We start from the raw sequence: 23651 nt of genomic DNA, 5'->3' as shown, positions 1-23651 counted from the left end.
TGTTTCCCCTGGCTGGGGAGTCTAGAACCAGGGAGTCACAGTCTCAGAATAAGGGGTAGGCCATTTAGGACTGAGATGAGGAGAAATTTCTTCATTCAGAGGGTGGTGAATCTTTGGAATTCTCTACCTCAGAGGGCTGTGGAGGCTCAGTCATTGAGTACATTCAAAACAGAGATCGATAGATTTCTAGATATGAAAGGCATCAAGGGATATGGGGATACTGCAGGAAAATGGGTTTGAGGTAGAAGATCAGCCATGATCTTGTTGAATGGCGGAGCAGGCTCGAGGGGCCGGATGGCCTACTTCTGCTCCTATTTCTTATGTTCTTATGTTAAGGGTAGCTCTCTATGTCCTTGATTCTTTCCCCAGTCTTTGAATAAGTGTCCTTCCCTCTCTCTTCAATATTCATTCTGTGCCCATATGCATATCACACATGTTCCTTCATTCATTTACTGAATTTGTATTCTGTACCTTTTTAGAGAAGGGGCACTCAGCAAGATGAGAACCAGAATGTATCCGATTGGAGGTGGGTATCTGGGCTGAGCGGGTGCGCTGAGGGTTGAGAAGGAGCATGGTACATTGGGGGTGGGTGGGCAGTTGGTAAGATCTGACCTCGGAGGGAGCAGTGGATCCAGATCTTGCATCCCCAGCTGGAATAGTCTTCTGTTGATGTCATGGTAGTTCTGAAGTTAATGCCTTAAGTAGTACTGTATGCTGATGAGGTAGAAACTGGAGATTTAGGCCTATTAGGGAAGCCATAGGATTCAAGGCTGTGGAGGGAGCAGGGCTCAAGATTGGACGAAGAGGATGCAGGAGAGCCCAAAAGCTGGAGTGGGAGGGAATGCAGCGGGGCCCAAAGCCTGAACCTTGACAAAAAAGAGCTTGATGCTGTCCTCTTTGTGTTTGGAGACCAAGGAAGCATTGCCAAAACTTGATTGAGGAGTACTGCGGTATGAGCTTTACATAGAAACATAGAAAATAGGAGCAGGAGTGGGCCATTCGGCCCTTCGAACCTGCCCACCATTCAATATGATCATGGCTGATCCTCTATCTCAATACCATATTCCTGCTCTCTCCCCATACCCCTTGATGCCTTCTGTGTCTAGAAATCTATCTATCTCCTTCTTAAATATATTCAGTGACTTGGCCTCCACAACCTTCTGTGGTAGAGAATTCCACAGGTTCACCACCCTCTGAGTGAAGAAATTTCTCCTCATCTCAGTCCTAAATGTCCTACCCTGTATTCTGAGACTGTGACCCCTCGTTCTAGAACTGGCTCAGAGGGTTAGCCAGTGCCAAGGCTAGTTGATCAGCTGATTAGTTGAATGCTGCCCCTGCTGCTTCTCTGCTTTAATTTCAAGAAGCAGCATGGGCAGTGTTCGACAAACAGCTGATTTGCAAGTCCTGAATCCGAACAAGCCTGTGCGTATGCTTAAAACTCATGCTTGTAGTCTGCAGCAACATCTCAAGGTGCTGCCAACCTAGGAACTGTGCTTGGAGCTGGGATAAAGGTGCACGGCTACCTTGCTTAAAACTTGTTGGAATACTTGGTATGCTTTTGAGGGAAGGAGGAGAGTAAAGCTGGAGCACTTAGAGTGGGCCTAGGAGGAGCAACGGTCAGGCAGAGTGGGTGACATCCCTAGGGTGGAGGTTTAACAGGGGAATGGGGTGCTATCACGTGGCTAGAAATGGATCAAAAAACATTTTCCCCAATGATCTGGTTTCTGGTATCATGGACTAATGTTGGGGTCTGATTGGTCCATGATGTCAAAAGGTTAACACCATTAGAGAATAACTACAATATTGCCAATGCAAGATAGAATCATAAAATGGTTATGGCACAGAAGGAGGCCATTCGGCCCATCAAGTCTGCACCGGCTCTCTGCAACAGCACTCCAGCCAGTCCCACTCCCCTGCTCTTTCTCTATAGCCCTGCAAATGTTTCTCCTTCCGTTACCTATCTAATTCCTTTTTGAAAGCCACAATTGACCCTGCTTCCTAAATGTCCAACCCTGTATCCTGAGACTATGACCCCTTGTTCTAGAACTGGCACAGTGGGTTAGCCAGTGCCAAGGCTGGTCAATCAGCTGATTAGTTGAACCGTTCAGGCAGTGCATTTCCAGATCCTAACCACTCACTGCTTAAAAAAGTTTTTCCTCATGTCGCCTTTGGTTCTTTTGCCAATCATCTTAAATCTGTGACCTCTGGTTCGCAACTCATCCGCCAGTGGGAAAAGTTTTTCTTTATTTACTTTGTCTAGAACCTTCATGATTTTGAACACCTCTATCAAATCTCCTCTCAACCTTCTCTGCTCTAAGGAGAATAATCCCAGCTTTTCTAGTCTATCCACGTAACTGAGGTCCCTCATCCCTGGAATCATTCTAATAAATCTTTTCTGCACTCTCTCCAAGGCTTTCACATCCTTCCTAAAGTGCAGTGCCCAGAATTGGACACAATATTCCAATTGTGGCCGAACCAGTGTTTTATAAAGGTTCAACATAACATCCTCGCTTTTGCACCCTATGACCCTATTTATAAAGCCCAGGATCCTAAATGCTTTCTTAACTGCTTTCTCAACCTATCCTGCCTCCTTCAATGACCTGTGTACATATGCCCCCAGGTTTCTCTGTTCCTGCACCCCCTTTAGAGTTGTACCCTTTAGTTTATACTGCCTCTCCTTGTTCTTCCTACTAAAATGTATCACTTCACACTTCTTAGTGTTAAATTTCATCTGCTACATGTCCACCCATTCCACCAGCCTGTCTGTCCTCTTGAAGTCTCTCACTATCCTCACTGTTTACTACAATTCCAAGTTTTGTGTCATCTGCAAATTTTGAAATTGTGCCCTGTACATCCAAGTCATTAATATATATCAAGAAAAGCAGTGGTCCCAGTACCGACCCTTGGGAACACCATTGTTAACCTTCCACCAGTCTGAAAAACAGCCACTACTTTCTGTTTCCTATTACTTAGCCAATTTCGTATCCATGTTGCCACTGCCCCTTTTATTCCATGGGCTTCAATTTTATTGATAAGCCTATTGTGTGGCCTTTTGGAAGTCCATATACACCACATCAACCCTCTGTTACCTCATCAAAAAACTCAATCAAGTTAGTCAAACACAATTTGCCTTTAATAAATCTGTGCTGGCTTTCCCTTATTAATCACCACTTGTCCAAGTGGCTATTAATTTTGTCCCGAATTATTGTTTCTAAAAGCTTCCCCACCAACGAGGTTAAACTGACTGGCCTGTAGTTGCTGGGTTTACCTTTACATCCTCTTTTGAACAAGGGTGTAACATTTGCAATTCTCCAGTCCTCCAGCACCACCCCCGTGTCTAAGGAGGATTGGAAGATTGTGGCCAGTACTTCTGCAATTAGGATGCATCCCATCCGGACCTGGTGACTTATCTATTTTAAGTACAGCCAACCTTTCTAGTACCTCCTCTTTATCAGTTTTTATCCCATACAGTACCTCAACTACTCAACTACCTCTTTTACTGTGGATTTGTCCGTATCATCTTCCTTGGTAAAGACAAATGCAAAATACTCATTTAGTACCTCAGCCATGCCCCCTGCCTCCATCTCCTTTTTGGTCCCTAATTGGCCCTACCCCTCCTTACTACCCATTTACTATTTATATGCCTATAGAAGACTTGGATTCCCTTTTATGTTAGCTGCTAGTCTATTCTCTGCCCCTCTTATTTTCTTTTTTACTTTACCTCTGAACTTTCTATACTCGGCCTGGTTCTCACGTATTAACAAACTGACATCTGTCATACACCCCCTTTTTCTGCGTCATCTTACTCTCTATCTCATCCATCATCCAGGGAGATCTGGCTTTAGTTGTCCTACCTTTCCCCCTCGTAGGAATGTATCTAGACTGTATCTGAACCATCTCCACTTTAAAGGCCGCCCATTGTTCAATTACAGTTTTGCCTGCCAATCTTTAAATCCAATTTACTCAAGCCAGATCCGTTCTTAACCCACTGAAATTGGCCCTTCTCCAATTAAGTATTTTTACTCTAGATTGCTCTGTGTCCTTTTCCATAGCTAATCTAACTTTGATATTATGATCACTGTTCCCTAAATGGTCCCCCACTGACCCTTGCTCCACCTCATTCCCCAGAACCAGATCCAGCAATGCCTCCTTCCTCGTTGGGCTGGAAACATACTGATCAAGAAAGTTCTCTTGAACACACTTCAGAAATTTTTCCCCTTTGCCCTTTACACTATTACTGTCTCAGTCTATATTAGGGTAGTTGAAGTCCCTCATTATCACTACTCTACAATTCTTGCACCTCTCTGTAATTTCCCTGCAAATTTGCTCCTCTATATCCTTCCCACTGGTTGGTGGCCTATAGAATACACCCAGTGGTGTAATGGCACCTCTATTGTTTCTTAACTTTAACCAAACAGATTCTGTCCTTGACCTCTCAAGGGCATCCTCTCTCTCCAGCATGTAATATTCTCCTTAATCAATACTGCCACCGCTCTTCCCCCCCCCCCCCCCCCTTTCTTTCCTTCCCTATCTTTCAAGAACGCCTTGTGTCCAGGGATATTTAGTACCCAATCCAGCCCTTTTTTGAGCCAGGACTCTGTTAATGCCACAACATCATATTCTCATGTGGCTATTTGTGCCTGCAGCTCACCAACCTCATTTACCATACTTCGTGCATTTACACACGATTTTTAATATAAATAGATTTTTATGTGATGCTGAAGCAATGTGGGTACAAAAGTAGTGTAAACAGACTAAACCACATAATACTCCACTAACACAGATATGTGAGTGTTAACTTAATCCCTGCTGTATTTTCATATCACATTAACAACTCATGCTACTGTAGTACATTCCTGCTTAACACAGAATTTCAGCAAACAGGAGCTGAATTGGTTAAACAAATTGTAAATTAAGGCCTTTTGGAATAAAATAAATGCCATTTTAGAGCAGCTGCACTAGCAAAGAAACGGCGCCTTGTTCGCTGCCCGCCTTTTCCCTTCCTAGAAGAATTTTACAGGATTGAGCTCATGCTCTCAACACAGTAAAAAGAGCTGTTAAAACATGCATGCTCAGCAATTAATGCATATATGCAAACTTTGAAGTTTGCAACTCCTACCCATGGCTGACTCTTAATGCTGTCTGAAGTGGCCTACCAAACCACTCAATTGTAAAGATAGTTGCCACCATCACCAACACAGGGCAGCTTATCATCATTGCCCACATGCAACAACATTTTTTAAAAATGGGCATTGTAGGGACAAAGTGCAATCTCAGTTCAAAAGAAATTGTGCCTGATATTCATTTAAATATTTTTGGGGCTTTAATGAGGCTACAACATAATGTGCACAATAACTCTAGCACAAAAATGCACCCTGCTGTAAAATTGTAGACCAAAGGAATTGGGTGCAAAATATGCCTATGGTCTGCTCCCCCAATTTTTTTTTTTGGTGCCCCTTGACCCATTCTGCACTTGTATAACTGTTGTAGATGACCTGAAAATCCACCCTAGTCTATTGAATCGAAGTTTATTATGCAACTTGTACTGTGAGGACATGGATATGAAACCAAGGAGGGAGTGATATGTTTTCATCATATTTCATTGATTCTGTGGAGTTATGATGAACATTTCATTCATTGGTGTTTCAGCTTCAAACAAAATGTGACCATATGATCAAAGAAATGAGAGTGTAATTTGGATCAGCAGATATTGGTATCATTGTTACAAGTTTTGCTGAAGAGCAGGGGATCTTTCTCTCACTCTTATCACTCTCAGAACTCAAAAAAGTTAGATCGGGTATGTGGAAATTTGTGACGAAGGGGACATAAAGAGGCTCATTCTGTGCAGAGTACAATAACAAATTGATTTTGACTGTTTCTCTGAGATTTTACCGTGCTAAGATAACACACATTACATAATTTACACCAGTGTCTATTGTGCATGTAAACATTTTAAGGGTAATTTTCCAGCTTTGCCTGCTGGCAGCACTTGTTGGAAATTTGGGCACGCACTGCTTACTGTGTTCTGACTATTCATTTAAATGGTTGGGAGATCATATGCAGCATGTGTACAAATATCCGTTATGCAATCCTGGTGAGTGATGGTCCCTGCCGGCAGTCTAAAGTTGGAAAATTATCCTTTTGTATTTCAGACAACTGGCATTTGTCTCTTTAGATTTTTGAGGGTTCTTTTTTGTCAGTTGAGTTAACTTGTGTCTTTATGTCAAAAGTTGATTGGAAAGTATTTACTTTGGTCACTAACATTTTCCCAATCTGCAGTACATTAGAGAATAATGTTAAGCTACGATGTGTTGAATTCTAATTGGTGCGATAGATATATTACATCAACACTACTCATGTGGGATGAACCTGTTCAGTTACTTCTGAAAACATTCTTACTGGCCTATGGAATCAAATATTTGGCATTAGTGCATGACGTATTCTGCTTTATCACCAAGGAAAATGACATTGAAGCAATCCGAGGAAATTCTTTTACTATAGTCAAAAAAAGGCCCTCCCAATTTCATTAAACCTCTAAGTTCAGACTGAGAGCACAGATTGTGAACTTTAATTGAACAATATCCACATTATCCTGTTTGGCGAGTCAAGTGATTTGTAAGCTCATCTATGTTTACAATTGATTTGGACTGGATTTCTCCCACATACCAACCTTCCCAAAAGAAAAACAACAAAGGTTGTGTACTGTTAACTGGTGTATGAATAATCCACATATACATTAAAAGCCTTGGCGCAGGGCATACACTTCCTGTCTTCAAATCTTACTTCCTGCTGTCATGCTTTTTGGTCACACTTTTCTGTCAATATTTGCCACTGTAAATTGGTATGTCAACATTCAGTTTTGCTGTCAAGTGTCATGTAATTGCAAGCTCTGATTACCAGGTTGCTCTGTGCCGCATGCTTCTAAAGTCTCCCTCCCAACTCCATCACCATCTTGTATATTTAAAAAATTACATTAAACCACTGATTGGGCGGCATCATGGGCAATTTACTAGTAACTATTAAAAATAGAACCTGGGGACAAATTCTGCAATAAAATGCCAGTATAAATTTAGATATTCGATAAAGTTTGGGTAGTGCTCATAGAATTATAGAATGCTACAGCATAGAAACAGGTCATTCGGCCCATTAAGTCTGCACTGGTGTTCTTTTTCACATAACCCACCTCGTCCAATCCCACTCTTGCTCCCCAATATCTTTTTTAACATTCTCGTTTTCAAGCAATTATGTACTTGCCTTTTAAAAGAACTTGAGCACTCTGATTCAGCAGTAGTAGTTTGTGGCAAAGGATTCCCATTCTAACCACCTTCAGGTTAAAGAAATTCTTCCTGAACTCTAATTTTTTTAAATTTTGCTATCTTGTTACTATCTTGCTGATTAGTGGAAACAATCTATCACTATTTACCATATCATAACTCTTCATAATCTTGAAGATGTCATCGAAGAACCTTCTCTGCTCTACTGAAAAAAGCCTTAACTTCCCTGCTGTCTATAACTGTAATCTCTCATTCCTGATAACATCCTATTTGCAGTGGCCTTCATAGCAGCCATTGATATTCCTATTTCTAGTGGTTTAATTTAACATAAAATCTAGCTTCTATCATACAGCAGCCCCTCTTTCTAGAGCACTGATAAATCAACCTACATTAGATCTATCATAAGTGTTGCTACCTCATTGGGACATGAACAGATAATTTTAAATTGATTTATCTTTCTATAGAATATTCTATTCTTGTGGTTATAAGTGCCAGTGTTCTACAGTGATTGTCTTCCATTGTGCTATAGACTTTCCCTTTGTTCTGAGTTCTTTGTTGTAGTGACCTTATTATAGATTCTTAGTCCTTTCTATGGTCATTAGATTGGAGTATAGAAAGTGTGATTTCCATATTTGGTACTCTCGGCAACAGTATGGAATACATCCTTGAGATTCATATTCCTTTGATGTTTTGCCTGTTTTGGTCACTGCTGCATTATACTTCCTAATTGTTTTGACATCTAGGACTTTACCTAAACTTGCAGTGAGAAACTTCTTAACATGACTACCACTTCAGAGAGAAAGTTTGTAAACCTGCGGAAGCGTTTAGATCAACTTGGCTACAGGCAGCCTCTCGGAATAGAGACACTCCCACTGGTGGAAAAACTTTTCAGGTATTTAAAGAATTGGTATGTCCTTTGTTGCTCTGCTATATTTTTCAGACAAGCTGAGGGGCTCCTTCTGTGGAGAAAAATGTTACAAGCATACTTGTCACAGCATTGTAATTACTTAATAGATTTAAAAAGTGATATTCTGTAGTATTGTATTGATGGTAGTAAAATTGCCAATGCAGTAGTAATTTCACCTCTAATCCAAATGCATACCAATCTTTTCCCTGTCACGCTTGAGTGTCACACTTTTCTATATGCAAATTTTGTGCCACGCTTACACTTGATGGGCTGAAATTTCATATTCATTGAACAGTACAAAATCGCAACTAAAGAGATTGGCAAAGTACCAATCAACCACTGCAACAGCATGTGGATAAACTTCTAATGGAAAACTACTATGGGTGTACAAAAATAACCAATTGAGAATGAGGAAGCAGCAAGAGCTACTAATAAAAACATAGGAAAAGGTAAATCAAAATCATGCAAAATATTTTTTGAAAATCTTTGTTTCTCCACTAAGCTAAGGACTTATTATGGAAATACAGTCTGTAACATAAAAAATTTGCAAGACAATTATGCTTGCATATGTAACAGCATTTTCTGTTTTTGAAATGTCTCTAGCAATGTTTTCCTTTGAAGGCTTGTGTTTTCTGAGAAGCCCAAGGTTTGGGAGTTCATGAGGCATCCTAGACCTTTCACTGCTAGTTGAAGAAACTCAACAAGGTAGCAGACTACAGCCCCCTGACTTTTTTTTATAATTGAGAGAAAACCAGGCTTGATATTTCTAAGCTTCGCCCCCTTCGACTTCTGTGTATCGATACTTAAGAGGGATATTGAGATTAGCACAAAGTTTTTACCATTATATTGGAAGAAAAAAGGTAGTCAAGGGTAATGTGGGCCCTTTAAAAACAGATGCAGGTAATCTTGCAAATGAAAATAAGGAAATGGTAGATTTGTTGAATAATTACTTGGTGTTAGTATTCATACTTGACATTCCAGGGAAACTAATAATGAATCAAGGACTGGAACTCACTAAAGTTAACGCAAGTAAGAAAGCAGTATTAGAAAAAATAATGCCACTAAAGACCGACAAATCCCCAGGACCTGATGGTTTTTGAGGAAATTGCAGATGCTTTAGCCATAATCTTTCAAAGTTCTCTCGACTCAGGAATTGTCCTGTCAGATTTGAAAATTGCAAATGTAATTCCATTTTTAAGAAAGGTGCATGAGAGAAACAAGGAAATTAAATACATGTCAGTCTAACCTGTTGTGGGGAAGTTACTGGAATGTATAATTAAGGACAGAGTGACTGAGCATGTAGAGAAATTTTGAGCTGATCAGAGAGAGCCACCATGGATTTGTAAAGGGCAGATCATGTCTAATGAACCTAATTGAATTTTTTGAGTAAGTAACTAAAATAGTAGATGGGAATGTCTATGGATGTAGTTTATATGGACTTCCAGAAGGCATTTGATAAAGTTCCACATAAGAGACTGTTAGCTAAAACTAAAGCTCATGGAATTGAAGGCAAATTATTGACCTGGTTAGGAGATTGGTTAGGCAGTAGAAGATAGAGAGTAGGGATAATGGGTATGTACTCAAATTGTAAGGAAGTGACTAGTGGTGTCCCACAAGGATCTGTGCTGGGGCCTCAATTATTCACTATATTTATTAATAACTTAGAAAGCATAATAGAGAGCCATATATCCAATGACACAAAGATAGGTGGCATAGTAAGTAGTGTAGATGGGAGCATAACATTACAAAGAAACATTGGTAGATTAAGTGAGTTGGCAAAAATGTGGCAAATGGATTTCAACGCAGAGGACATCCATTTTGGACCAAAAAAGGATAGATCCTGGTATTTTTTAAATGGTGAAAAGGTAGGAACAGTGTAGGTCCAAAGAAATTTAGGGGTCCTTGGACACAGATCACTAAAATGTAGTGATCAGGTACAAAAAGTAATTAAAAAGACTAATGGAATGTTGGCATTTATAACTAGAGGGACTAGAATATAAAGGGGAGGAAGTTTTGCTACAGCTATACAAAGCCCTGGTTAGAGCACATCTGGAGTACTGTGTACAGCTCTGGGCACTGCATCTTAGAAAGGATATATTGGAAGTGTAGTGCAAATTCACCAGCATGTTACCAGAGCTCCAAGGGTTAAATTATAATTACGAGATTATATAAAGTAGGCTTGTATTCTTTGGAATTTTGAAGGTTAACGGGTTATTAGATTGATGTTTTTAGGATTTTCAATGGAATTGATAGGGTAGATAGAGAGAAACTTTTTATGCTGGTGGGGGAGTCTAGGACAAGGGGACATAACCTTAAAATCAGAGCCAGGCCATTCAGGAGAGAAGTTAGGAAACACTTATTCATGCAAAGGGTGGTAGAAGTGTGAAACACTCTCCCACAAAAAGCAGTAGATGCTAGCTCAATTAATAATTTAAAATCTGAGAGCGATAGATTTTTTTGCTGGTCAAAAGTATTAAGGGATTATGGAGCTGAGGGTTCAGGTAAGAGTACATTTATAAGTATGAAGTGATATGTCAAGGCTGTAGAGCAGAGTAGCGATTTGGATAAAAACAAGCAGTGTGTCAGGAAGGGACAGAGAGTTTAACAAAAGTAATAGGGTATTAGTGACCAAGGTCAAATCAGGGAATAAATGGGTTTGATAAAGATAAATGGGTTTGATCTAGTAGCCATTACTGAGACGTGGTTGCAGGGTGACCAAGGTTGGGAATTAAATATTCCAGGGTGCTTGACTTTTAGAAAAGATAGGCAAAATGGAAAAGGAGGATGGGTAGCCCTGATAATAAAGGATGAGATAAAGGCAGTAGTGAGGAAGGAACTTAGCTCAGAAAATCAGGATGTAGAATCAGTATGGGTAGAATTAAGAAATAACCAGCGGCAGAAAACACCGTTGGAGTAGTTTATAGGCCCCCGAACAATAGTTATAGTGTTGGACAGACTATAAATCAGGAAATTAGAGGAGCACGTAACAAGGGTAATGCAATAATCTTGGGACTTCAATCTTCATACAGACTGGGCAAATCAAATTGGCAAAAGTAGTTTGGAGGACGAGTTCATGGAATGCATTCGAGACAGTTTTCTAGAACAAAATGTCAAAGAACCAATTAGGGAACAGGCTATTTTAGATCTAGTATTGTGTAATTGAGATGTGGTTAATTAGTAATCTGATAGTTAAGGATCCTCTGGGGTAGAGAGATCATAATATGATAGAATTTCACATTGAGTTTGAGAGTGATGTAGTTAAGTACAATAGGGTCTTAAATTTAAACAAAGCCAATGATGTTGGTATGAGGGGCGAGTTGGCTAAGGTTGATTGGGAAATTAGATTAAAAGATATGATGGTAGATAAGCAATGGTGAACATTTAAAGAAATAATTCAAAATTCTCAACGAATATACATTCGCTTGAGGAATAAAAACAATAAAAAGCAGAATATTTTTCATAAGGTGAGAGACTAAGAAATGTTGGTAGTCAGAGCGATTTGGATGTCCTTGTACACGAAAAACAGGAAGTTAACACGCACCTGCAAGTAATTAGGAAGGCAAATGGTAAGTTAGCCTTTATTGCGAGGGGGTTGGAGTATAAGAGTAAGGAGGTCTTGCTGCAATTACATAGGACTCTGGTGAGACTAATTGGAGTACTGTATACAATTTTCATCACCTTACATAAGGTTCACTAGATTGTTTCCTGGAATGAGTGGGTAGTTCTTTGAGGAGGGATTGAGTAGAATGGGCTTATGTTGTCTGGAGTTTAGAAGAATGAGAGGTGATCTCATTGAAAAGTATAAAATTCTTAGCATCTACCCTGTCAAGCCCTCTGAAAGCCTGTTTTCCTTGGCTGTTTCCCTAGTCTCAAGTTAAGGGGTCAGCCATTTAGGACCAAGATGAGGAAAGATTTTTTTCGCTCAGAGGGTTGTGAATCTTTGCAATTCTCTACCCCAGAGTGCTACGGATGCTCAGTCGTTGAGTATATTCAAAACTGAGATCGGTAGATATTTCGACACTAAGGGAATCAAGGGATATGGGAATAGGGCAGGAAAGTGGATCTTATTGAATGGCGGAGCAGGCTCGAGGGGCTGTATGGCCTGCTGCTGCACCTATTTCTTATGTTCTTATGTAAGGCAAGTGGATGGAGTTACTGCTGTCCAATGTTTGCTTGAGCGGTTTGGAGGGGTGAATAATTTTGCAGGGTGCTTTCTTTGGTCTATAGATGATTTTTGGTGGTTCCACATTTTCTGGAGTCGGTTTCTGGGGGTTGGTAGCGAGCGTTCTATGGGGTTTGTCCTTGTGTAGGTTTGTGTTTTTAGTGCTCTCTGGCTGGTTGGTGATGAATCCTGCAAAGTCTTTATCAAATTCTTTTTTTCCTGGATCTGCTGAGGAGTTCACTGCTCTGCCTTTTTTGGGCCATGGTGTTTGCTTTTTTTTTTGTTGGAGCCCTTTTTTAAAATCTTTGATTCTCCTGTCTGATTACGTAGGTGAGTTTTAAATGTTTCTTTCAGATAGCCCTGTCACATAACATTGTTATTACGTTACACATAACCACATTTTTACTGTTGCCACCATGCAACATTTCTAATATATAATAGGCGAGTGTTTGATTTTTTTTTAATGCATGTTAGTGGGGAACACCGTAGACTAACCCACCACTCAAGTCCTGTGGCTTTTGTAAATATTTTGTTTAAGTGCTTGAAAGTCACCCAGAAGTTTAAAACATAGTTTCTATGTCTTACTCACTAGTTCTGGCACATGGATCTTGTTTCCTGATCCAAAAAGGTTGGATACCCCTGCCCTACTGGTTGGTCCTCACTGCAGTGCACTTTTAAATATCTAGTTTAAAAAAAATCAAATTAATATTTGCATCTCGGTGAAAATGCTAAATCATACACAAATTACCTCCTGCAGTTTTGTAAATTTTAAAGTAGTTTTTGCTAATTGAGTTTAGGGGGTATTTCCATCACTATATAGTATTCTGAACAATAGTTAATGTGTTGCAGTGATTTGGTGCACACTACAGAAAGCCTCCGCAATGCCAAGCTGTCATCTGGAAAAACGGAAAAAGAGAGCAAGAACTTGGACTCTGTACTTGAACCATATAGAACCGAGAATGCACGTCTTGTCAAGGAGAACAATAAGCTCCACCAGGAATTACTGAGACTAAAGGAAGAGTCAGATCAACATATGCAAGGTATGGGTGGGCTGTGTGTGTAGGTTGGAGCAAATTCTTAAAGTATTTATGTACCAATATTGCTGTTTTATTTGTAGACAAATGCGGTTTATTTTGTCTGATGCATGCATGTGTTGAAATTCTTTTCACCTCTGAAGTAAATTATTTTCTTTCAGTTTTTAAAATATTCTTTAACAACCACTTGCATTTATATAGCACCTTTAATGTAGCAGAATGTCCAACAGTACTTCACAAAGACGTAATCAGACAAAAACGGACACCAAACCACTGAAGGAGACATTCGAAGGGGTGACCAAAAGCTTTATCAAAGAGGTGGGTTTTAAGGAGACTTAAAGGGGGAGAGGGAGTTTGAGAAACAGACTGGTTTAAGGGGGTAATTCAAGAGCTTAGAATCTTGACAGCTGAAGACTTGGCCACCAATGGTTGGGCTAAGGGTGTGGGGGTGCACAAGAAGCCAGAATTGGAGGAAGAGAGAGAGTCTGGGAGGGTAGTAGGGCTGGAGGTGGTCATAGAGATGGGATAGGGTGAGGCGGTGCAGGTATTTAAACACGAGGATGAGAATTTTAAATTGGAGGTGTTAGGGGACTGGAAGCCAATGTAGGTCAGCGAGGACAGAGCTCATTGCTGAGCAGGATTTGGTGCAGGGTAGGATACAGACAGCAGAGTTTTAGATGAGCTGAAGTTTATGGAGAATGGGTGGCTTGCCAGGAGAACACTGGAATAGTTGAGTCAGGAGGTGACAAAGGCATAAAAATGTACTGTCTTTTCCTTCCAAAGCCCTCCTTGATACATCTTTCCCCACCTTCAAAAGCCTCTAACACCTCCCTCTTGGAATATCCTGCATCTAACTCCTTCCTTACTGCTGTTTTGGTCTGACCTCTGTCTGTGAAGCATCTTGGGAAATTTTGCTACATTAATGTACTGTGTAAATGCAAATTGTACCATCTCTACTGTCTGTCTTTAGCTAGAAGGCTGAGATGGTGTGAGCGTGTACTTCTCTGACATCATCTAGTACCTGTAGGAGTATCAACAAGAAACTTGCCCACTGAAGATTAGTGAATTCAATTGTGGCTGGGTTTTGAGCCATGGATCCCACTTCTACAGGAAGTAGTGTACTATGCGGCCTAAAATGTGTATTTATCAGTTTTAAGTATTAACATCAAATTAATGTAAATATTTGGATGTGTAAATGGATATTAAAATTAATTTTGCTATGCATTTCAAACACATTCTGATAGATTTCCAGATCAGTAACAATTTTCAGATGTAAAATAGGCACTACCAATTGGAAAATTGGGCAGAGGTCTATCAGTCTCGATCTTTGCTGCTTTATTTCTGTCCCACTCGCTTTTGCAGGTGCTTCCTTGACCCTTTACAATTGCACTATCAGGTTATGGGTGGAGATGAGGCCAAAGCAACCTTGTGCATTGTATTTTCTCTCATTTCTGCCATTTTAGTGCTCTATCTATTACCTGCCCATACAAACTAGGTATTTTAAGTGCTGAGCTGTATATGGAAGTATGGTTGAAAAGCCCAGTAAGAAGATTGCAAATTGTCAGGCTATTTCTCCACTGTTTTTCTTACTTTTTTTTTACCTATTAAACTGGCTGCCATGTTATGAGCTGTGATTTTACTTCAGTTGTTGTTCTTTTTATCTGAAGATTTAAAATGCACCATTCGAAAGTTAGAGCATGACACTGCAGACTTGAAGTTCTTAAATAACCAGTATGTGCACAAAGTGCGATCTCTAGAGAAGGAGAGTAAAGCAAAGACAGAAAAGATCCAACAGTTGCAAGAGAAAAACCTGCAAGCAGTGGTACAAACTCCAGGTGAGATTACTACTTTTATATATGATTTTCTTTCACTTCAAAGAAAATGTGGATGTTGCTATAATTTGGTAAACACTGTAACGTGCTGCTGGGCAGTGGCAGAGTGTACAACATAACTGCATTGAATTAGAATTATGGTTAGAAGCACAGTGTGAAATATAATTTTGAAATCTATTCTAGGTTCTGTTACACTGCTGTCATTGTCATCATACAAGTTCTTGTACGTATAGGGGAAGGAAAGTGAAAATGCTCCTTTGTCTCAAATGCTAAATATGCATGTTACCTATAATTAAATATCAATTCTGTAGTCTTTTGGATCTATGCTTCCCTCCATTGCTTCGGTGATGTGTATTACCAGTCCCAGGTCAATGGGGGCCAATATTTCAGACCTGCATAGGAAGCAATTCAGAGCCAACTGTCTTGAGTCGGGGGGAGGAGGGAGAAAATCACTTTCAGTTGAATATAAAAGCATTTGAGTTTCTCCTTTTTAGAATCTTAATATTTTTAGTATATTGGAATGTTTTGAGTATCCACGTGTGCAGAAAATAGATATGGAGAAAGTAAAAAGATCAATTGTAATTGACTGCTTTGAAAATATTTTCAAGGTTTTAATTGAGGTATATTTTATTTTTAGGTTTTTAAACATTTTATGTGGAGAATTCCCCTGTCACTCTTTTAGAAACTACTACACTCATTTTTAGTAACCCTTAATTGAAGTCAATCTGAATATGAACAAGTGGAACAAAGCTCTTTTGTGACTGATGGGTATAGTTCAAGGGGATTAGTCAGAATTCACTGTTCCAATCACCAACAGTAGCATCATGTTTCCAATTTTAGAATCTCTTCCTATTCAGTAATTCTATTGCACCTGAGTTCCATTAATCATGTATCAAGACTCATTGTACTTGTACCACAGAGTATGTATATTTCTGGGCAGCAACAGATCAAGGGGCAGAGATTTCAAAATCACACTACTGTTTTACCAGTGTCACATTAAGTTCATAATGCATTTCAAGAATATAATATATTATGTTGTAAAAAACATACACAGTTAGTGTGAAGGTCAGGCATACTTTGTTTTGGGAAATTGTGTGATTTTCCCCTCCCAATGATTCAGTGAATAAATCATGTGAGTCAAACTGGATTAATACTGGGTTTTAATCTGCCACATGTTACACAGGATAAAAGCTCTGTATACATTGTAGAACATTGTTTCAATTCATAAACTCATGATTGATATATTGAACTTCAATGTATGAAATAATCTTTATATAAGTTGAAGCCTGGTTCCCCACCCCCCGATTCCTATTCCAACCCAACAATACTTTTTTGACTTTCTTCTCTCCTGCCACGATCCCTGGCTCGAATCTCCCTTGAAGAAGTCCACATCTATCCTCTGTGCCTGTTGGCATTCTCTAATGAGCCCATTGTGGCACCTGTCACTGTCTCCTTAAGAATAGTAACCCCAGCTGCCCAATCCTCCTCTCTTGGCGACCTTCGCACCCATTGGGGACTAACTTAATTGACCTCCTTCCCATCCTGCTCACCACATCCTCCATTCTCAACTTGGACTCTGCCGACAGATCAGCAATCACTGTCCCTCTCTGGATTTTCCTCCAGAATGTCGACTTAATTGCGAACACGGCCCTTGCAATCCACAACATTATCGTGGATGATCGTATTGACATCCTGGCTTTAACTGAAATTGGGATCACAGGTTGAAATACCGTGCCCCTTACTGAAGCCTCCCTGCCTGGCTGTACATTCCACCATCTGCCCTGCCCAAACTGCTGGTGGCCCTTATCACCAAGTCACACCTTGGCCTCCCCCCTACTCCCCTGACACCTCTTTCTCCTTTGAGTATCTTATCCTGTTCCACCTCTCTCGCCTCCTTTAAAATCCTCGTTGTCCACCACCCCTCCCTGCCCCACCCCAAGTTTCTCTCCAAGATGTCCTCCCTTAGTCGATGCATGTGACTATTCATCCTTGCTGATTTCAGTCTTCATCTCAGCTCTCCTTGCCTTCTCTCCTGTGAATTCATTGCCCTCACATCTTTGGAATTCTCTACCCAGAGGGCTGTGGATGCTGAGTCATTGAATATATTCAAGGCTGAGATAGATAGATTTTTGGACTCTAAGGGAATCAAGGTATATGGGGATCGGGCAGGAAAGTGGAGGTGAGGTCAAAGATCAGCCATGATTTGATTGAATGGCGGAGCAGGTTCGCGGGGCCGTATGGCCTACTCCTGCTCCTATTGCTTATGTTCTTATGAATTCTGGGCTTCATGGGCAGCTATTTTTTTTAAGGTTCCCTCTCACACAATGCAACATCCCACTTCCCCATTATCTTGCCCCCACTGATCTACATTGGGTTCTGGCCCTAATGCCTCCAATTTAAAATTTTCATTGTTATGTTTAAATCCTTCCATGGTTTCACCTCTCCCTACTTCTCCAGCATTATAACCTTCCTGCTCCTTTCCCCCCCCCCCCCCCCCCTCAAAACTCTCTGTTCCTCTGACTCTAGCCTCTTGTGCATTCCCTCCTGCCCTTTGCCCCACTATTACTGGTAGCACCTTCAGTACTCTGGAATTCACTCCCTAAACCCCTCTGCCTCTCCACCTCCCTGTCTTCCTTTAAAGCTTGCTCAAAGAGGTGAGTTTTAATCACCTCGCCTAATATCTCCTTTGTTAGCTCGCCACCTTTTTTATTTTCCTTACACTTCAGTAAAGTGCCTTGTAACATTTTTCTACTATAAAGCTTCAAAGGTGCCAAATAAATGCAAATTGTTGTTGACATATTAAAATAATTTTGTGACTCAGCTATATCCAGTTGCTCCTGGCCCAATCCCACTCTCCAGCCAGCCTCCCAGGCTTCCACTTCTGATGTACCTACACTGTGAACGGATGCAACTCTCTTGGTATACAGTAAATAGCCACCCTGATGCTATCTTCTCTTGAGTTCCATGTTAGTGCATGGACTAGTTGCTGTCTGTTTGAGTTTCGCGGCCCCAGTGGCATAAAAAAACATCAGGGGCTCGATTTTACCGGCGGGTTCCGGGTGCGTTCCCGGCGGGGGGCGTCGAAAATCGCGATATCCAGGTGCGTCACCGGATCGCGCCTCGATCCCGCCCACTTCCGGGTTCCACGCTGACGTGCGGGGGTGCGTGCGCTGACCCCGCTGGTGGGAATCCCGCAGGCAATTAAAGCCAGCGGGATGCCACTTGAGTGTATTTACCTTGCTTGTTGAGGTCATTAAATGACCTGATTCAGCTGTCATAACAGGAAGTGTGGGATTTTACCTTCAACTCAGACTGTTTCACACACTGGGGGAAACAGTCTCGCTCCAACCGGATGTGTTGCAGCCAGCAGCCTGTGGCAGCTGCCAAGGTGCACTCCACAGGAGGGCGGGGTGGGGGGGGGAGAGCCCTCACCCACGCAGGAGGCCACCGTGTCACATAGGGCAACCCCTGCCCTCCACCACCCCCCGCCAAGCCAGAGGACAGACCGACGTGAAACCGCAGCCCCAGTGCGAGGAACCACCTACCTACCCTGCACAACCCCTCAGACCAACACCTGCCAGATGGGTGGTGCGTTGACCAGCCCCAGCAGCCTCGCAGTCCACGCCGTCCGCCTTAGCGACGTGGAGCTCCCCAACACTGTGCTGTGGCACAGCCACCTGCACAGCAGGAGGGAGGGCAACCGCAGAGAGAGATGCGTCGCAGGAGGCACTACCCTCCGCACAGGGTCTACAGACCGAGGCTCAGCTTCATGGACCTCTCCGAGGAGCAGTGCATACGGCGGCTCAGAGTCAATCGCCAGGTAGTCGCCGACATCTGCAGCCTCCTTAACGACGAGCTGCTCCCGGATGGACCAAGCAGCATCTTCTTACCCGTCGCCGTCAAAGTCACCACTGCCCTCAACTTCTTCGCATCCGGATCCTTCCAGGGTGCCACCGGGGACATCACCGGGGTCTGTCAGTCGTCTGCACACAAGTGCATAAGGCAGGTCACTGATGGGTTGTTCCGCAGGGCCTCGCACAACATCAACTTCGCCATGGACGAGCGCAGCCAGATGGAGAGGGCGGTTGGATTCCATGCCATGGCTGGCTTCCCACGGGTACAGGGTGTAATCGACTGCACCCTGTACCCGTGGGTGTAATCGACTGCACCCACATCGCAATACGGGCACCTCCGCATGAGCCAGGGCCGTTCATCAACAGGAAGGGGTATCACTCCATGAACGCGCAGCTCATCTGTGACCACCGCCAGAGATTCCTACACGTGTGCGCCAGATACCCCGGCAGCTGCCACGATGCCTTCGTCCTCAGGGAGTCCACCGTCCCGCCCATCTTCCACGCACCCAACGCCGGCAACGGCTGGCTCCTCGGCGACAAGGGGTATCCCCTACACACGGGGTTCCTCAGAGGCGTCATGAGCCACATCACCGAGCCGGAGCGTCGGTACAATGACAGCCACACTGCTACCAGGTCTACAATTGAGCAGACCATAGGGCTGCTTAAGATGCGCTTCAGGTGCCTTGATCGTTCTGGGGGAGCGCTCCAATACACACCATTCAGAGTGGGACGAATCAGAGAGGGGTGCCGCTGGAGGAGGCCCCATCCACACCCGCCATCCACATTGAGGACGGCGAGGAGGTGGAGGGGGAGGAGGAGGAGGGGGACGCGCCAGAGGATGATGTACGACCCATGCGCCGAACCTCGACTCACCGGGATGCTCGCCGGGCCAGGGAGGCACTCATACGTCAACGGTTCTCCTAGAGTCAGACAGTGCGAGGCGTTCGCATCTCCTCACCTGCACATGCGAGGGGCCATACCAGCCCCCTCCACTGAAGAGTGTTGCCAGTACTCCTGCACCCACAGCAGTGTGCCCAATGGGCGGCAGCAGGTGTTCACCGTCATGATGGGCTGCACAGAACACACCTATTGCACAGGCCGCGGGAGAATGGACGAGAGGTGGCAGGAGTGGTGAGAACGACAGTGTTTAATATGTACAAGGTGCAATACTATAAACAAAAAGTGTACAAATTAACAGACACCCTGGTGCATTCCCTTTGTGCTTATAATGCCTTTGGATTTCTTTTCCGGGTACCCCTACGTGGTGCTACCCCTGTGGCTCCAGCAGAGGTAGTGGCAGGTTGCTCCTGTTCTTGCCTTGACCGGGTAGATGCTTTTGGCGGACGGCCCCTGGGTTTCGGTGCACGTGAGGGCACCTCCACAGACTGCTCCTCCTGTACCTGTGCAGGGGCAGACTCGGCCACCTGGAGAGGAGGCACCATTGCGGGTACTGGTTGAGAGGGGGGCAACGGGTGGGATGTGGGGGCACCTTGAGAAGCGTCCCCGCTTCCATGTCCCCGGTCACCATCATCCCTCTCGTGGCCTCAGCCCACATCACCCCTTCCACCCTGCTGGACGACAGTTTGGATTGCATGTGTGAGGCCTTGCAAGGCCACCCCTAGTGTATCCGTCAGCCTGTTTATGGCGGCGGAATGTTGCTCACCCTGAATCCGTACAGCCGTTGTCAGGGCCTGCACGGACTCGATGTGGAGCTGTGCGTGACGCTCGAGGGAGGCCAGCCTGTCCTCCACCGCAGACGCTCCCGCACCTACCCGCGACACTATGTCGCCGGTACCCTCCTGTGCCTGCGCCACCAATGCCCGCATGCAGGAGTTGGACTCCTTCATCGCCTGCGCAATTGTGGACAATGCGCACAGCACCTCTCCCAGTACCTCGGCAATTAGCTGGTGCCCCTCGACGACTCTCCTTTTGACTGGTGGCCCCCTGGGTTCAGCATCTGGGTCCGGCTGAGCAGAGCCTGGAGATGAGTGCTCCCACCGACTCGGACCCTCCGCGGCTGCCCCTGCCACCAGGGTCTGCTCATGCTCATGCTCACACGTGCGCGGTGAATCACCAAGTGCTACCCCAACTAGTTGGCGAGGGGGACCCACCGAGGTGCGTGTCTCTGCGCTGGTGGATGGTTGGCTCATATGTGACGATGCACCCTCAGAGACCGGCATGTCCTCTGAGGAATCGCCCTCCTCAACCACAGCGCTCGCAGACGGCCCTGCAAGAGAACAGAGGGCACTATGAGGCATGTGCACAAACGTTACGGTGCGCCTGATGCCAGGTAATGATACGGTCACTCGCGATCATGAGTGTTGAGTGTCAGCTTTCCCTTACCGGCCGTTTCTGCAGCGACAGACTCGCCATCCGCAACAGAGAGGCAATGTTGCGTGCCGGTGAGGTCGAGCACCTCCACCTCTGCATCCGTCAGATCGACCACGTGCGGCGGGCCCCCTCCGGTGCGGGCCCTTTCTCTGTTGTTCTTGCATCTCTTCTTCTGTCAAGGCAAAACACAGATGTGTGAGTGAGTGCATATTGCATAGTGAGACGCATCAAGCATCAGTGTGGGTGGGTTGAGCGTGGGGCAGATGGATGGGAGGATGCGTGTGCCACGTGCCCATCCCATTGCATGGGGATTGTGGTGTGTGGTAGTGTTCAGGTGGGGACAGGGACGGTGGCTACTTGCGGGCACGGCGAGGATGTTGAGTGAGTGGCTGTGAGGATTAATGCGGGAGCGCTGTGGTGGCTCTGCAGGAGGGGTTGTGATCTGTTTGGCGTGATGGTGGGGACGGGTTGTGGGAGGGTGCTTTGGTGTACTCACCTTGCCGGACCTAGTGAGGTCATTGAACCACTTGCGGCACTGCTCCCATGTCCTGGGGGTGTTGGCCCTGCTGCTGACCTCCGCCGCCACCTCTGCCCATGCCTTCCTGGTGGCGGAGCCAGGGCACTTGCGTCCGTCCGCAGGGAACAGCGTGTCCCTCCTCCTCCTCACACCCTCCAGCATCAGCTGCAGCGCGAGGTCCGAGAAGCGTGGCGCAGCCTTGCCCCTGGGTTGCGCCATCCTGTGTTGCCTCTTGATTGCAGCAGGAGGGGCTTTGGGGGACTGCCCCTTTAAGTGGAGCTCCTACATCGCGTAAACGGTAGTGCGCATGCGCAGCCCGCCGGCACGCAGCTGGGGAGCGGAGAACCCGGAAGCAGGGCTTAATGTGATCAATTATCCCGCGATCGCGCGGGGGGCGCACTCAATTAGCCGTCCGCGTTTTCCACGCTCCCGGAGGACCACCCGCTGGGAACCCGCAGGCCTGCTAAAATCGGGCCCCAGATCTCAGCACTGCTCCCTCGTGGTTGGAAAATTGTTGATGGATGCAGTTTAGAATATATCTACAACTTTTATGGTCATTCTAAATTTGTGAGGATCTAAAAATAAGTTAAATTTAAAAAATAAAACTTTCATTAGAATTTTTATCCATAAACAGTATGTAGTGAGGCAAGTATTGGAATAAATAAATAGCTCTTAAACAATCTTTAAATTTTGCCACTGGTATTTTACGATATAGTGCTGCCCCATATTTTGGGATACAGTATATGAGTAATTTGAGACACAACATATGGTATAAGTGTAATATGCCTGGGACAAGTGACTTTGGATCTATGGTTCCCAAAGATTTCCACCACTGGGGGTTTCCTCGCCTCATGTCTGGGTCTGTTGTAGACTAATTGATAGAGATTGATTGTGTTGATTTGTCAACAACTCCATTTTCGTATCAAGCGACTACCAGGATAGTAGATGGCGAACTAGGTGGACCTGGTCTTTTTTGTCTAGCAATTACTATGTTGCTATGTCTGCAGATGAATGCTATGATGGTTACAATTATTCATGTTGGTGCTGGGTAATAGCAAAAATAAGATTTTGCCTAATGCGTATTAGGAGGATATCAGGAAAGATGGAACTTTCCTGGAAAAGTTGGCAATTTATTTCTCTCTCCACTCCTGAGAGTGGTGATTCAGTCTTCAGTATTTCACACAAATGGGCATTCATGTGTGAACCTAGATCAACTATTTTACCATGGGGGCATCGCACCCAAGCCTGAAACTGTGTCATGCAAGTCCTCACATACATACACTCATGTACGCACACTTTTGCAGTGGTGGATCACTGGATAACTATCAGAGTAGGAACCATGAACAACTTCCACTATGTTGGTATGTGAACCCTGAGGCCAATTTTAGCAGCCCAAAGCTGTTCAATTGCACACTCGTGAGCAAGCTGAGATCGTCTTCTGATTGGAAGGTTTGTACCCCACCACACAACAGATTTACCCACTGAGTCATTGGCATGTGACCATTTCTTCTCTTGCTGTTTTTGTCACTGCAGAGCTTTGACACTGTTTTGATGAAATCCCCTCTTGTGGTAGCAGTAGCACCAATGAGCTGTAAGTGGTTGTCTAAATCCTGGTCAATTACAATGTAGAGAATTGTAGATATAAATACATGGATCAAAAAGACTACCAAAATATGACCTTGTACTAATGACATCACATTAACATCAATGTCACTAAATGCTCAGTAAATAATATTGCAT

The 23651-nt window shown here is 43.9% G+C and overlaps 1 protein-coding gene across 4 annotated transcripts in view; it reads left to right on the top strand.

Moving 5' to 3' along the window:
- cep135 (centrosomal protein 135) overlaps positions 1–23651 on the top strand; it is a 139684-nt gene that overhangs the window by 4396 nt on the left and 111637 nt on the right. For 3 of the 4 annotated variants that reach the window (XM_067987185.1, XM_067987188.1, XM_067987169.1), the window contains 3 exons: positions 8018–8166; positions 13193–13383; positions 15045–15212. In XM_067987185.1, the coding sequence (XP_067843286.1) occupies positions 8054–8166; positions 13193–13383; positions 15045–15212 (472 nt within the window). In that variant the 5' untranslated portion in view covers positions 8018–8053. Of the gene's footprint in view, positions 1–7877; positions 8167–13192; positions 13384–15044; positions 15213–23651 lie in introns of those variants that run through there. The other variant, XM_067987178.1, reaches the window with a different exon arrangement.

Source organism: Heptranchias perlo, chromosome 1 (genome assembly GCF_035084215.1).
Source record: "Heptranchias perlo isolate sHepPer1 chromosome 1, sHepPer1.hap1, whole genome shotgun sequence".
NCBI classification, from domain to species: domain Eukaryota; kingdom Metazoa; phylum Chordata; class Chondrichthyes; order Hexanchiformes; family Hexanchidae; genus Heptranchias; species Heptranchias perlo.
This window is presented reverse-complemented; position numbering and strand designations above follow the sequence as displayed.